Consider the following 15,051-nt stretch of genomic DNA (forward strand, 5'->3'; position numbering starts at 1 on the left):
ACGGCACTATTTTGAAGAAGAGCAGGGGAGTTATCCCCGGTGTCCTGGCCAATATTTATCCCTCAATCAACATAGCAGACACAGATTATCTGGTCATTATCACATTGCTGTTTATGGGAGCTTGCTTTGCGCAAATTGGCTGCTGCGTTTCCCACATTACAACAGTGACTACATTCCAAATAGTACTTCATTGGCTGTAAAGCGCTTTGAGACGTCCTGTGGTCATGAAAGGCGCTATATGAATGTAAGTCTTTTTCAAGTCCCACTCCAGAGAATGGAGCCCTATAATGCAAGCTGACTCTTCAGTGTAGTAGTGAGGCAGTGCTGAACTATCGGGAGTGCTGTCTTTCGGATGAGATGTTAAATCGAGGCCCCATCTGCTCCCTCAGGTGGAGGTAAAAGACCCCGCAGTACTTTTCGAAGAAGAACAGGGGAGTTCTCCCCAATGACCTGGCCAATATTTATTCCCAAACTAACACCACCAAAACAGACCATCTGGTCATTTATGTAATTGCTGTTTGTGTGAGTTTGCAGTGCGCAAATTAGCTCCCCACATTAAGTGACTACACTTCAAAAGTATTTAATTGGCTGTAATGCGCTGTGGGACGTCCTGATGTTGTGAAAGGTGTTATTATAAATCCAAGTCTTTCTTTCTTTCACTGCTGCCAATACCATTATCCCCGTGTTTATTTCTTACTTGGTTGTGAAGAGCCTTGGGATGTTTTTATACGTTAAAGGTGATGTATAAATGGTGGTTTTTGTCTGGAGATTGTCTGTTGGCTGTTTCACTGTGGTGGGACATAACAGCTGATCCCAATCCTGTCTTCGCCTTGAGAGCCATACCAGCGGTTTCCAGCTGGGAATGGGACACCTGTCTAAATGGTGTCGGCTGTGGCTCAGTGGGTAGCACTCTCGTCTCTGAGTCAGAAGGTTGTGGGTTCAGAGTCCCACTCCAGAGATTTAAATGCAAAAATCTGGGCTGACACTCCAGTGCGGTGCTGAGGGAGCGTTGCACTGTCTGACGTGCCGTCTTTCGGATGAGACGTTAAACCGAGGCCCCGTCTGCCCTCTCAGGTGGACATAAAGGATCCCACGGCACCATTTCGAAGAAGAGCAGGGGAGTTCTCCCCAGTGTCCTCTCCAAGACTTATCCCTCAATCGACATCACTAAAAAAACAGATTGTCTGGTCATTATCACATTGCTGTTTGTTGGAGCTTGCTGTGCACAAATTGGCTGCCGCGTTTCTTACATTACAACAGTGACTACACTTCAAAAAGTACTCCATTCTCTGTAAAGGGCTTTGGGACGTCCTGAGGTCGTGAAGAGCGCTATATAACTGCAAGTCTTTTGTTTTTTTTTCAAATCTTCTCCCATTTCCTGGTCTGGACAGAACACTGATTCCGACATTCCAATATATTTTTATCCACACTGTAGTGGTTGGGAGAGAGCTGAAATTTTGTAAGCAAGTTGAAGAGAAGTGCATTTTTCATGGATCCTATCCCGCACCAAGTCCCACTCACCCATCACCCCTGTCCTCAGTCACCTACATTGATTTCCAATATTCCCAATACCTACAAATCAAAATCTTATCCTTCATTGTCCTCAACCCTTCCTATCTCTGTATCTTTCTCCAGCCCAAGAACTTTTTCCGTTCCTCTGACTATGACCTCTCGTGCGTCCCCCACTGTCTTCACCCCACCATTGGCAGCCGTGCCTTCATCTGCCTTGGGCCCCATGCTCTGGAATTCCTGTCCTAAACCACTCCGCCTCTTGTGGACTTTCCAGGGTTGCGTTTTCTTTTTGGCCGTGATCTGGCTAGAAATTCCAATCCCACTTGGATGAGGATCGTCCGTTATTGGCCCCGGGGATCCAGGGAGGGGTTATTTTTGTTCAGCAAGGGTATTAAGGGTTAGGGAACCAAGCCAGCATTATGGAGTTGAGATAGGGAGCAGCCACGATCTAGTTGAATGGCGGAAGAGGCTCGAGGGGGCTGAATGGCCTACTCCTATGTTCCTGTGAGGCCGCAGAAGCATCTGTCGTTGATGCTGCCCGCCTGCCGCATTGGCAACGCAAAAGCGCTGTGAAGGAAATGTCGAGCGTGCCCCTCGGGAGAACCTTAACAGTTTCAGGCTGTCTTTACTGTCCGCTGGGCCAGTTCAGGATTTTGTTGTTGTAAAAAACTGGCTTGATCACATGATCTGATGTCAGGCTGCCAGCAGCTAAGTGCGGATCAAATTTCCACCGAGGAGCTGGAATCCTAGCTCTGTGTGCCTGTGTTCTTTGGGTACAGTTTGCTGCTGTTAACAGCACATCGAGGGAAAGGATTTTACTCACATAAGAAGTTCAGCGAGCTTCTCAGAAGCGCGGCGAGTTATTTTTTGGGCAGCAGTTGTGGGGGGGACGGACGCACCATCGCTGCAACCGATCTGCACGTTCGGCCTGGTTCCTTAACTCCTGCTGGTCCTGCTGCATGGGTTTTTTCCGTCTCCAGTTGATCAGGTTCTCCTTGGATGCATTTCCTGGAAAATGGGAGCAGGAGCGATCACTGTCTGTGTGAGTACAGGCGGCTCATTGTGTTAAAGACTCGATACCGTGTGTGAGAGCTCGCTAACTGCTGTAGTCTTTCTCCCCCCCCCTCCCCAAAGTCTCGGTCCTTTTCTCCCAGGTTTCTAAGTCAGTGCTGGGTGTAAATCCGTGGATTTCATTAACTGTTGAGGGAACTTCAGAAGGGGTTTGCAGCAAAAATAGTACGGAAAGCGATTTATTTTAGTGCTGTAATAAAATAGTTTGTCTCTGTGATTACAGGAAATCTGTGCTAAAGTAACAACCACTTGCATTTATATAGCGCCTTTAACGCACTAAAACATCCCAACGCAGGAGCGATTATCAAACAAGATTTGACACCGAGCCAATGAAGGAGATATCGGGACAGGCGGCCAAAGACTTGGTCAAAGAAGTAGGTTTTGAGGTGCGTGGTAAAGGAGGAGGAGAGAGGCGGAGAGGTTCAGGGAGGGAATTCCAGAGCTTAGGGCATCGGGCGGCTGAAGGCACGGCCGCCAATGGTGGCGCGATGAAAATCGGTGATGTGCAGGAGGCCAGAATTGGAGGAGCGCAGAGATCTCGGAGGGTTTTAGAACTGGAAGAGATTAGGGAGGGGCGAGACCATGGAGGGGCTTGAACACAAGGATGAGAATTTTAAAATCGAGGCATTGCCGGACTGGGAGTCATTGTAGGTCAGTGAGCACAGGGGGTGATGGGTGAGCGGGACTCGGTGTGAGTTAAGATATATGCACGGTGTAAGAGGTCCAAGGCTGAGTTCCTTGTTGTAGCTGATTCTGGCAGATGGATTGAGGATGTTCTTCTCCCCCCGCCCCCCCCATTCAGATCACTGCCCAGTATTCCTTCTGTGGAAGTTGAGAGCTCGTGGGCGGCGGGTGAGAGCAGGATCAGGCACAGCTGTGATGCCCTCCAAGGTCGAGTAGCCCGCACTTGCTCACAGCCTAGCCTGGCGATTGAATGGCTTGTTGCCAAAGGGTCAGAGTAGTGTTGGTGCACCATGGAACTGCAACTCAATAAGAGGCATCACCCTTAGGAGAGGAGAGGAGATGCGGGTATTCTGCTAGCTGCTGCCAGGACTAGTTACATAGAAACATAGAAGATAGGAGCAGGAGTAGGCTATTCGGCCCCTCGAGCCTGTTCCGCCATTCAGTGAGATCATGGCTGATCATCCAAATTCAATACCCTGTTCCTGCCTTCTCCCCATATCCCTTGATCCCTTTAGCCTTAAGAAATATATCCAACTCCTTCTTGAATATATTTAATGAATTGGCCTCTACTGCCTTCTGTGGTAGAGAATTCCACAGGTTCACCACTCTCTACCTTTAAAAAAAAATCAGGAACTTTTTTTCCCTCCACCTGTCTCCTAAAGACTGTGGATGCTGGATCAGGGAGTGGTTGAAGTGAATAATATAGATGCATTTAAGAGAGGCTGGACAAGCATATGAGGGAGAAGGGACTAGAGGGTTATGCTGATAGATTTAGATGAGGAAAGACGGGAGGAGGCTCGTGACATGAATCAGTCATTCATGAAAGAAAGACTTATGAAATGATACTGAGCGGCCTGCGGGTGGCGCTGTCCAGGGAGAGTATAAATACTCGGGCACGGGCCCAGCTTGCGCAGGACATTCTTAACAGGAACTAGTGAAGGACACAACTAGACCTCCATGTTGTAGAACAGTTGATTAAAGCTTTGTTTAACGCTTAGACCAAGCTCCTAGTAGTTTTCTTACGTCAGCTCGTGTGGAGCATGGACTGGTTGAGCCAAATGGCCTGTTTCTGTGCCGTATATCCTATGTAATCCTGTGTAACTGGAGCTTTCAAGAATGAGATAGGTCAATTTTTGTTGGGTAATTTTGTTTGTCTTGCAACGCTCCTGTGAAGCGCCTTGGGATGTTTTACTGCGTTAAGGGGTGCTATATAAATGCAAGTTGTTGTTGTTGTTGTCAGGGTGTCGAGGGATATGGAGCTGAGGCGGGTTTTTTTTATCCGGCACGGACGGGACCGACGTGGTGCCGGTTCATCAAAAATTCCGGATAACCGAAAGCTATATCACAGAATCACAGAAACCCCACAGTGCAGATAGAGGCCATTTCAGCCCATCGAGCCTGCACCGCCACATATCCCACCCGATCCCTGTAACCCCCCGTATTTAATCCCCCTAACACTAAGGGTCAATTTATCATAGCCAATCAACCTAACCTGCACATCTTTGGACTGTGGGAGGAAACCGGAGCACCCGGAGAAAACCCACGCAAACACGAGTAAAAGATACGGAGCTGAGAGCTCCATATAAAGCAACAAACCCTGTTGCTTAGCAACAGCTTCAGAACAATGGCCACAAGTTGCAAGCATCTCTGTAGCTTAGCAACAGCTGCAGCCACACCTTTGCACAGCAACAAATGGAGGAAGGCAAGTAATAAAAGTTACCTGAACCTACTCCTGAATTTTGCCGGTTAACCGAGATTTCCGGTTATTTAGGTGCCGGTAAATCGAAAGTTTCCTGTAAATGGAGTTGAGGCTGAGATAAGCCGGGATCTAATTGAACGGCGGGCCGACTGCAGTCAGCCGCTTTCAAAATGTCATCGGCATTAAAGGGGCCGCTGCGACTACCGTTACCGCCCTGTTAACGCCGGGCAATATGAGGCGCACCAAGGGAGTCGGTGTTGCCCTGCTCCTGGCCAGCGACTTAATGCTGCCAGCGGGGCCCAGTTTCACTGCAAATGCAAAGAGATCAAAAAAAGCTGGAAATGCTCCACGGGCCGGCGGGAACCCGTGGAGAAACGGGAGTCGGCTAAAGACGCCGGCGCGGCACATTTGTCCTTCCGACGAGATGCAGCCTCACGAGTGGCCGCAAAGGGGTTGCGCCACAGCTGCCTGTGTGGCTAAACCCATCCGCGCGTTCCTCTTACATCTCCCATCTGTCGCTCGGGAAAGAAGGGTCCAAACGCTTCACTGCAAAGTTCGAACTGGGAATGACGGTTGGAGAAAAAAATTTGGGCAGTGTTTTTCTTTTTCGAGCGGGCTTTCTGGAAAATCTCTGCAATCTAAACCAGACGCCAGAAATCTGGCTTTGAAAGGGAAATATTTTTCTTTTTTTTCATCCCCCACCTCCGCACTCCACATCTGTGGAGTTGGCGCGTGGAGTCAGACTAGCGCCTGGCAGATGAAGAAGCTTCCGGATCTCCCGGCTGCCTCGCGACGGCGGCCTACGATCGGCTCCACCCCGATATTTGAGACCCGCCAGCCAATGTTCCCTTTCAGCTGCGTGGCTGCACAGCGCTGTCGGGATCCTCTTTTGATGTTTCTCCCGGGGTTCCTCGCAGCAGTGTCCTGGAGATTAACCTTCAATTCCCGGAGACTCCATGATGATCCGGGACGGTTGGCAACCCTGTAGCCGGTTGGGAATTACGGATTGCTGGTGGGTTTTTTTGTACATCGAAGTTTCAACACGGAATCCGGCCATTCGGCCCAACCAGTCCGTGACTGCATGTACTCACCCCTCCACACACGCCCGAATAGGTCGCATTTACCCGTCCTGTTCCCACATCCCTTCATCTCCCTATTCCTGTATCCACCTGCCCAATCTAGCCTCGAGCATTGATACAGTTTCTACCTCGACCGCTAACCCTGGGAGTGAATTCCACAGCCTCGCCACGCACTGTGTGACGAAGTTCTGGAACGCACTGCCTGAAAGGGCGGTGGAAGCAGATTCAGTAGTAACTTTCAAAAAGGGGGATTAGATATGTAGTTGAAAAGGAAACATTTGCAGGGCTATGGGGAAAGAACAAGGAGAGTGGGATGAATTGGACAGATCTTTCGAAGAGCCGGCACAGGCACGATGGGCCGAATGGCCTCCTTCAATGCTGAATCATTTTCTGATTCCATGTATTTATCTGGCTTCTCCTTAAATGCATCTTTGCGATTTGCCTCAACCACTCCATGTGGCGGTGCGTTCTACATTCTTGCCACTTTCTTGAATTCCTCATTGGATTTATTATTGAATATCTAATATTCATGGCCACAAGTGGAAACATCTTCTCTATGTCTACCTTATCGAACCCCTTCATAATTTTAACAACCTCTATCAGGTCACCCCTCAGCCTTCTCTTGTAGAAAAAAGAGCCCCAGTTGTACCTGCGCAGTTCTGGTATCATCCTTGTAAATCTTTTTTTCACCTTCTCAAGTGCTTCTATATCCTTTTTACAATATAAGAACATAAGACCATAAGAAATAGGAGTAGGCCATTTGAGCCTGCTCCGCCATTCAATAAGATCATGGCTGATCTTCTACCTCAAATCCTTCCCGCACTATCCCCATATCCCCTGATTCCCTTAGTATCGAAAAATCTACCGATCTCTGTCTTGAATATGCTCAACGACTGAGCCTCCACAGCCCTCTGGGGTAGAGAATTCCAAAGATTCACCACCCTCTAAGTGAAGAAATTTCTCCTCATCTCAGTCCTAAATGGCCGACCCCTTATTCTGAGACTGTGACCCCTGGTTGTAGACTCCCCAGCCAGGGGAAGCATCTACCCTGTCGAGCCCCTTAAGAATTTTATATGTTTCAATGAAATCACCTCCCATTCTTCTAAACTCTAGGGAATATAGGCCTAGTCTACGCAACATGGAGACCAGAACTGTGCCCAGTATTCTAAGTGTGGTCTAGCCATGATTCTATACAAGTTTAACACAACATCTCTGCTTTAGCAATTCTATTTTGGCAAAAGGTTTGGGTATGGTAGCCTAGTGGTTATGGCACTGGACAAAGCAAAGCCAGAGGTTGTGAGTTTAAATCCCACTATGGCTGATTAAATTAATTAAATCTTTGTGATTTGTAGGCTGGCACCAGATAAAATAACCATGAAATTAATTGTGGTTTTTAAAAAAAAACAATTCTCCTTCAGGAAAGGGAACCTGACATCTCCTTACCTGGCCTGGCCTGGCCTACATCTGGCCCCAATGCCTCCCTTCACGGCTGGCTCTTAATGCCCTCAAGGCCACTAGGGAGCTGGGCACTAAACGGGGCTTTGCCAGCGCCGCCCACTTGGGCTATAAACGCCAGCCTTACCAGTGACATTCTGAGAATTAATAATATTTTTTTTTTTAAACGGCAAACCCTATTGCTCGAAGACAGTTAAAATTCCAAGTTCGAGTAGGAATGCCAAGTGTTTGTCTTGTCCTGTGTTGGCAAGTCCCTGGAGATTTAATGAGGGGTGCAGCATATAGGAAACATTGCCGTCGCTCCCGTTCTTAATCACTAGCCTCTCACCTGCAACGCAGTCCATATATTAATGTGATTCTTTGATGTGGTAACGTTTTCAGATGCTGCTTGCATTTCTGAGGTACTTTGACCAACCGATACTCTGTTCTATTTTCTTATCACCTGGGTTTTTTTTTTCTCCCACCCATAATCTTTGAAGAAATTTTATTCTACAAAGCAGAGGAGCACTGAGTAAATAAAATAGCGTGGCTGTACTTAAAAGGTTTCACTTTATTTTTAAACTAATCCCCAATGTACGACACCATCTGTAACCCTCTTGCCAGCCAGCTGTGCTGGCACAGACAGTGGTGCAGTGGCTATTTTTAATGTCTTGTTAAATACCGCTGCACCCTTCTCATTTTCAATGATGCAGTGAATTATTTTGTCATTTTTTTTTGTATTTCACACAGTTGCAGAAATTTTGATAAAATAATCTCGCCTCTGAAGCAGCAGGATGGGGGTTCTAGTCGCGCTCCAGAGACTTGAACCCGTAATCCAGGCTGACTCTCCCAGTGCAGTGCTGAGGGAGTGCTGCACTGTCGGAGGTGCCATCTTTCAGGTGAGACGTTAAACTGACTCCTCGTCTGCCCTCTCAGATGGAGGTAAAAAATCCCACGGCACTTTTGGAAGAGCATAGGAGTTATCCCCGGTGTCCCGGCCAACATTTACCCCTTGACCAACATTACTAAAAACAGATTATCTGGTCATTTATCTCATAGCTGCTTGTGGGAGCTTGCTGTGCGCAGATTGGCTGCCGCGTTTCCTACATTACAACAGTGACTACGCTTCAAAAAGTACTTCATTGGCTGTAAAGCGCTTTGGGATGACCTGAGGTTGTAAAAGATGTTAAATAAATGCATGTCTTTCCCTCTGTAAATGTATCCAGAAAAATTGCTGGAGCATGCTTTAAGCTATGAGAAATCTGAAATACACAGTTGCTATCTCTTGATGCATTTAAACTTCCCGACACAACCGTGTTGTTTTTATGTTGTCAGCGCTCTGGAACCTGTCCGGCATTGTGTTGAGGATTGGCAGTTCCAGAGCGCTGGGAGCAACAGGCACAGAGAACTGCTTTGCTCGAAGCAGCTCTGTACAGTACGCACCGTCCAGCAAGTGTCTCCTTTGTACCGTGCTGGCGTTGGTCCCCACACCGACTCCAGTGGTGCAGTATAAAACGGGAGAATGTGCATTGGTGTCACATTACCAAGACCACCTGGTGACAAGGGGTGCTTAAACACCAGCATGGACTGGCTGGGCTGAACGGCCTGTTTCTATGGGTTGTAATTTCTATGTGACTCATAGGATCAGGAGTACAGGAAACTTTTTTTTATCCGGCACCGACGGGACCGATGTGGTGCCGGTTCATCAAAAATTCCGGATAACCGAAAGCTATAGTAAAAGATACGGAGCTGAGAGCTCCGTATAAAGCAACAAACCCTGTTGCTTAGCAACAGGTTCAGAACAATGGCCACAGGTTCCAAGCGTCTCTGTAGCTTAGCAACAGCTGCAGCCACACCCTTGCACAGCAACAGATAGAGGAAGGCAAGTAATAAAACTTACCTGAACCTCCTCCTGAATTTTGCCGGTTAACCGAGATTTCCGATTATTTAGGTGCCGGTAAATCGAAAGTTTCCTGTAAAAAGAAATAAATAAAGACTTGCATTTCTATAGCCCCTTTCACGACCACTGGATGTCTCAAAGCGCTTTACAGCCAATAAGTACTATTTGGAGTGTAGTCACTGTTGTAATGTGTAGGATATTCAGCCCATCGAGCCTATTCTGCCATTCAGTTAGATCCTGGCTGATCTGTACCTCAACTCCATTTATCCGTCTTTGCTTCATATCCTTGATACCTTGTAGAGGGTGCAGAGCAGATTTGCTGGAATGGTGCCAAGGATGAAGGACTTTAGTTATGTGGAGAGACTAGAGAAGCTGGGGTTGTTCTCCTTAGAGAAGAGAAGATTAAGGGGAGATTTAGTAGAGTTGTTCAAAATTATGAAGGGTTTTGATAGAGTAGATAGGGAGAAACTGTTTCCACTGGCAGGAGGGTCGGTAACCGGGGGGAGATGAGGAGAGTTTTTTTTTTAACATGGCGAGCTGTTGTTATCTGGAATGCACTGTTGAACCCTGAAAGGGCGGTGGAAGCAGATTCAGTAGTAATTTTGGATAAATACTTGAAAAGGAAAAATTTGCAGGGCTATGGGGAAAGAGTAGGGGGAGTGGGACTAATTGGATAGTTCTTTCAAAGAGCCGGCACAGGCACGATGGGCCGAATGGCCTCCTTCTGTGCTGTAAGATTAAATGAAACGATCAGATTTATTGAATTCAGTTTGACCGGATGGATCAGTTTTGAGCTCGCAAGCTTTGGGTTGTCCAGGACCATAACCACTAGGATTCCGAGCTCCCAGCGGGTGTCATTGGATGGTGGCCCGGAGTGGGAACGTTGGGCGATTCTTGTCCGCCCAGGACCCCCGGACACCGAGACCAGTTGTAACAGCCCTACCGCCAGCTCACTTGAGATCGGCACAGATGGATCCCGAGGCCGCCTCCGACTGCCTGGTTCAGTTGCTCACCGGATGAACTGTCGCCAACAACTGCTTAGGGTCATGCTTCCTTCATTCACTGTGAGCACCGTCTCACGGCCGTTTCCTCAGCTGTTGGGCGGAGCAAAGGCACTTTCTGTGGATGCACCACCCACTGAGAATGGAAAATTGGCCGGCGTTGGCGAGGGTTTTAGTAAGTCCTGGCCTCCTCCTCCGCCTTTCATTGCATCTGGGAGACTAAATACTGTGCTGCATTGAGGCTGAGACTTTACATTTCAGGGCTGACTTGAGTGTTGTCGAGTGGAAAAGCGACATTCTTTTTAGAGTGCAACTTGGTGAATAACCTTTTTTATATGGTTTACTTAAATAACAGTGCTAGGAGCACAGCGCAGACTTGGCTGTGTTTCTTACTCTGGGACAGACTAGTGCCAAACCTTTTGAGCCATTGCCTCTTTTCTGCTCCTCCAGCCTTACAACCCTCCGAGATCTCTGCTTTCCTCCAATTCTGGCCTCTTGCACATCCCTGATTTTAATCGCTCCACCATTGGCGGCCGTGCCTTCAGCTGCCGAGGCCCCAAGCTCTGGAATTCCCTCCCTAAACCTCTCCGCCTCTCTACCTCTCTTTCCTCCTTTAAGATGCTCCTTAAAACCTACCTCCTTGGCCAAGTTTATGGTCATCTGCCCTACTATCTCCTTATGTGGCTCGGTGTCAAATTTTGTTCGCTAACGCTCCTGTACAGAGCCTTGGGACGTTTTACTACGTTAAAGGCGCTATATAAATGCAAGTTTTGTTGTTGTACTGATGATTCCGGGTATGCGATTATACTGTGTTAATAGTTATTGATGGGAGCCTTTTGCAGAGTTGTCATACTGGTAATTAGTGCTGTAACAGATACCTGATCTATAAGATGTGAATGCTGCAGTGAGACCAGCATCGAGTGACGGAAGTTAGAACTCGCAAATTGCATGAGGTTTCAATTTACTAACGTACTGGGAAGCACCCAGGAGGGAGCAGGGTGGCTGTTTGATCCCTCGTCGAGGTACTCAGGGTGGAACATTCCCCCATGATGGGTTGATGGCACGGCCATTCGAGCTTGGCACGGTGATGAAAGTTTTGTTTCTTATTCGTTCCCGAGATGTGAATGCCGCTGGTGGTGGGCCTTCCTCTTGAACCACCCGCCATGGCGATGGTGCTCCCACCATGGTGTTAGTTTTTAAGATCTTTTAAGATTCTGAAAGGGTCTGATAGGGTAGACGTGGAGAAGGTGTTTCTACTTGTGGGGGAGGCCGAAACTAGTTGGCCGTAAGCAATGTTCCCTGTGTTCCGCGCAGCCTGTTTCTTTTAACGCGCGGTCCCTTTAAATTTCTGCGCCTGCGCGGTATCTACAGTGTAAAAGCCAGTGAGCGGCCTGCGCGGGACCTTTCAGATCACTGCACAGCCACGCAAGTGCGCACACCTTAGCAGAAACATTGGCCGTAAATTTAAGGTAGTCGCTAATAAATCCAATAAGGAATTCAGGAGCAGCTTCTTTACCCAGAGAGTGGTGAGAATGTGGAACTCGCTACCACAGGGGGTGGTTGAGGCAAATAGCACAGATGCATTTAAGTGGAAGCGAGATAAACACCTGAGGGAGAAAGGAATAGAGGGTTATACTGATAGGCTGAGATGAAGTAGGATGGGAGGAGGCTGGTGTGGAGCATAAACACCGGCATGGACCAGTTGGGCCAAATGGCCTGTATCTGGGCTGCACCTTCTGTGTAATTCTATGAATCCCCAGGCAGTCATGTACCCATCAGGGCTTTATCGGGGGGTTGGGGGGATATATTTGACCTCACAGGAACCTTTTCCCCCCCCCCCACTGGTTTTATTTTGCCGTTGATGCAAACGTTGATGTGTGACGAGGGTGAAGCGGCCAAACTGAGGGCTCGTTGAATGTTGGCGTAAGATCACTTTGGCTCGGAGTCGGCGGCAGCGTAACTGAAGTGAAGCACCCGAGGCCTCTTTCAAGCCTCATTTGTAAGCTGTTTGGTGTTGGCAAAGAGCCGACTGTTCCGTTGGCCTTTACACCGACGAGTGGAGCTTTGCCCTTGCTTATTGAAGAGCAGCGGGAGTGTTGGTGCGGCAGGGCTAGACAGATCGGATGCAGGGAGGATGTTTCCCCTGGCTGGGGGGGTCTAGAACGAGGGGTCACAGTCTCAGGATACAGGGTAGGACATTTAGGACTGAGATGAGGAGAAATTTCTGCACTCAGTGGATGGTGAACCTGTGGAATTCTCTACCACAGAAGGCTGTGGAGGCCAAGTCACTGAATATATTTAAGAAGGAGATAGATAGATTTCTAGACACAAAAGGCATCAAGGAGTATGGGGAGAGAGCGGGAATATGGTATTGAGATAGAGGATCAGCCATGATCATATTGAATGGCGGAGCAGGCTCGAAGGGCCGAATGGCCTCCTCCTGCTCCTATTTTTCTATGTTCTATGTTTCCATCAGCTCTCCATTGCTGTGGAGCCGAGATCTGGCTGTCCCCATAGCAATGTTCTATTTTTTTTTTTTGCATGCGCGGTCCCTTTAAATTTGCTGTGGGGTATCTCTTCCAGCTCATCTGCGCAGCCTAGGGGGAACGTTGCCCCATAGTATGCTGGCGTCTTTACAGGCACGACTGGAACATGGAAACGGGAGGCGGCCATTCAGCCCCTCCAGCCTGCTCCGCCATTCGATCAGACTGCGGCCATCCCTGCACCTCCATTTCATTCACCCCGCCTTTGCCGCACGATACCCTTACCTAACAAAAATCTATCAGCCTTGAAAGCTCCAGTTGTCCCACCCCAGCATCCACAGCCTTTTGCGGGGAGCGAGGTCCCGATTTCCACTCTCCTTTGTGTGGGGGGAAAAAGTGCTCCCTGGGTCAGCAACAGCGGCAGAAGTTGCTGTTTGAATCCCGACCCGTTAAGACTTGATAGACTCTGGGAAATGTGGCTTATTATTTTTCTTTGCAAAGTGAATGCTAAACCGTCTCGCCAACCATTTCCAAAAAGGACGCTTTTCATTCGTAGACTCGGGTTGCCAACTCTGGTTGGATATATTCCTGGCAGTTTCATCACATGACCTCCTGCCTGCCGCTCCGCCCTCCCCCCACCCTTGGTTAAGCTGCCACTTTTTAAAATCCTTCTGCAGTATTTTAATAACAAATAAATGAAAATGAAAAAATGTACACAATTGTGATTTCCCCCCCACCCCGGGATTCTCCCAGCTGCATCCCGGAGATTGATCTTTAAGCCTGGAGACTCCAGGGCAATCCTGGAGAGTTGGCAACCCTTGCTGTCAATTTTGGAAATAATTGGCCCCTCGACTGTCTTGACAAGAAATCAAACTCAGTTGGGAGGCCGAAGGGCCTTCTGTGCCCCGCTGGTGTCTCCCTCCGGCTTAAGCAGCGTTTTCCTGTTGCTACTTTGAGCGATTCACAGCTAGATGGAGCAGTTAACTTCCTGCGGGACTCGGAGGAGCTGCAGGTCTTAAAAACCACTTTCCCTATCCTTTGAGCGCCCAACCCCATCGCGTTTCCATCCGTACTCCGTGATGCTGTGATTTCTGATTTATTCTGTTTCAACGGTTAATGCCACGAGCCCCCGCCGGGGCTAGTCAACAAGCCTTTTTAAGTTGAGCCGCCTTTAACTTTCACCCTTGTAGCCTGGCAGTAACAAACATAACTCCCGAGATTGGTTGTGTGACTATGAAGGTCCTGCCCACCTGTTCCAATAAAGGGGCGTGATTGTTTACCTTTTTTTGTTGCCCGTGGCTACGGGCAAACCTTCTCTCTTTCATTAATGGGACTGAGAAGCCTTTCAAGTCGTCCGATTCCCTGAGCCTTCGAGATTGTCATTTTTATGTTTTATGTTTGCCGCCCAATCCGTGTCACTGCTGGGATCGCGATAAGTGCTCGCTTCTGTCCGATGGAGGTGCCTGCTGTAGCCGTGGTTGATTGTTCCCCGCTCCTCTGTTCTTTCCAGCAAAACAAGGCCGCAGTCAGGTTGAGGGAGGACGTGAAGAAGATTATGGCTCAGCCGCTCAGCATGCAGAGGGCCTACAGCGTCGGGAAGGTTTTCGGCGTCTCGCTTTGTGAACTCCAGCAACGAGGGCAGACGATCGATGGGATTCCATTTGTCGTACAACACATGGTGGAATATTTGCAAGAATATGGTGAGCAGCGTTGCTATACAGTAATGTATGAAAGACCGCGTGAATGGTTTCCCGCATTACAGCAGTGACTGCCCTTCAAAAAAAGTACTTCATTGGCTGTAAACCGCTTTGAGATATCCTGAGGTCGTACAAGGCGCTATATAAATGCAAGTTATTTCTCTTCTCGTTCTCTTTACCGTCTCATTCTCTTTCTCTTCTCGCTTTTTCTCACTCCTTTCTCTTTTTCATCACCTCTTTCTCCTCTTTCACTTTCTTTTCTCTTTCTATCTCTTTTCACTTTCCTCTTCTCTTTTTTTCTATTTCTCTTCTCTTTCTCCTTCTCTTTCTCTTTCTCTTCATTTTCTCTTTCTCCTCTTTCTCTTCTTTCTCTTTCTCTTTTTCTCTATCATCTCTTTTTTTCTCTTTTTTCTTTTCTCTTTTTTTTTCTTTTTCTCTTTCTCTTCATTTTCTTCTTTTTCTCTTTCTCTCTTTCTTTTTCTTTCTCTTCT

At 48.0% G+C, this 15,051-nt stretch overlaps 1 protein-coding gene across 6 annotated transcripts in view; it reads left to right on the forward strand.

The window, feature by feature from the left end:
- The first annotated feature begins 2,234 nt into the window (after window positions 1-2,234).
- Window positions 2,235-15,051, forward strand: part of fam13a (family with sequence similarity 13 member A) — a 255,988-nt gene continuing 243,171 nt past the window's right edge. For 2 of the 6 annotated variants that reach the window (XM_086006667.1, XM_086006678.1), the window contains exons 1-2: window positions 2,235-2,554; window positions 14,374-14,563. In XM_086006667.1, coding sequence (XP_085862793.1) covers window positions 2,528-2,554; window positions 14,374-14,563 — 217 coding nt within the window. In that variant the 5' untranslated portion in view covers window positions 2,235-2,527. Of the gene's footprint in view, window positions 2,555-14,301; window positions 14,564-15,051 lie in introns of those variants that run through there. The other 4 variants (XM_086006641.1, XM_086006686.1, XM_086006657.1 and 1 more) reach the window with 4 other exon arrangements.

Source organism: Somniosus microcephalus, chromosome 2 (assembly GCF_052327205.1).
Source record: "Somniosus microcephalus isolate GS21.2 chromosome 2, FLI_Smic_1.0, whole genome shotgun sequence".
In the NCBI taxonomy this organism is placed as follows: Eukaryota; Metazoa; Chordata; class Chondrichthyes; order Squaliformes; family Somniosidae; genus Somniosus; species Somniosus microcephalus.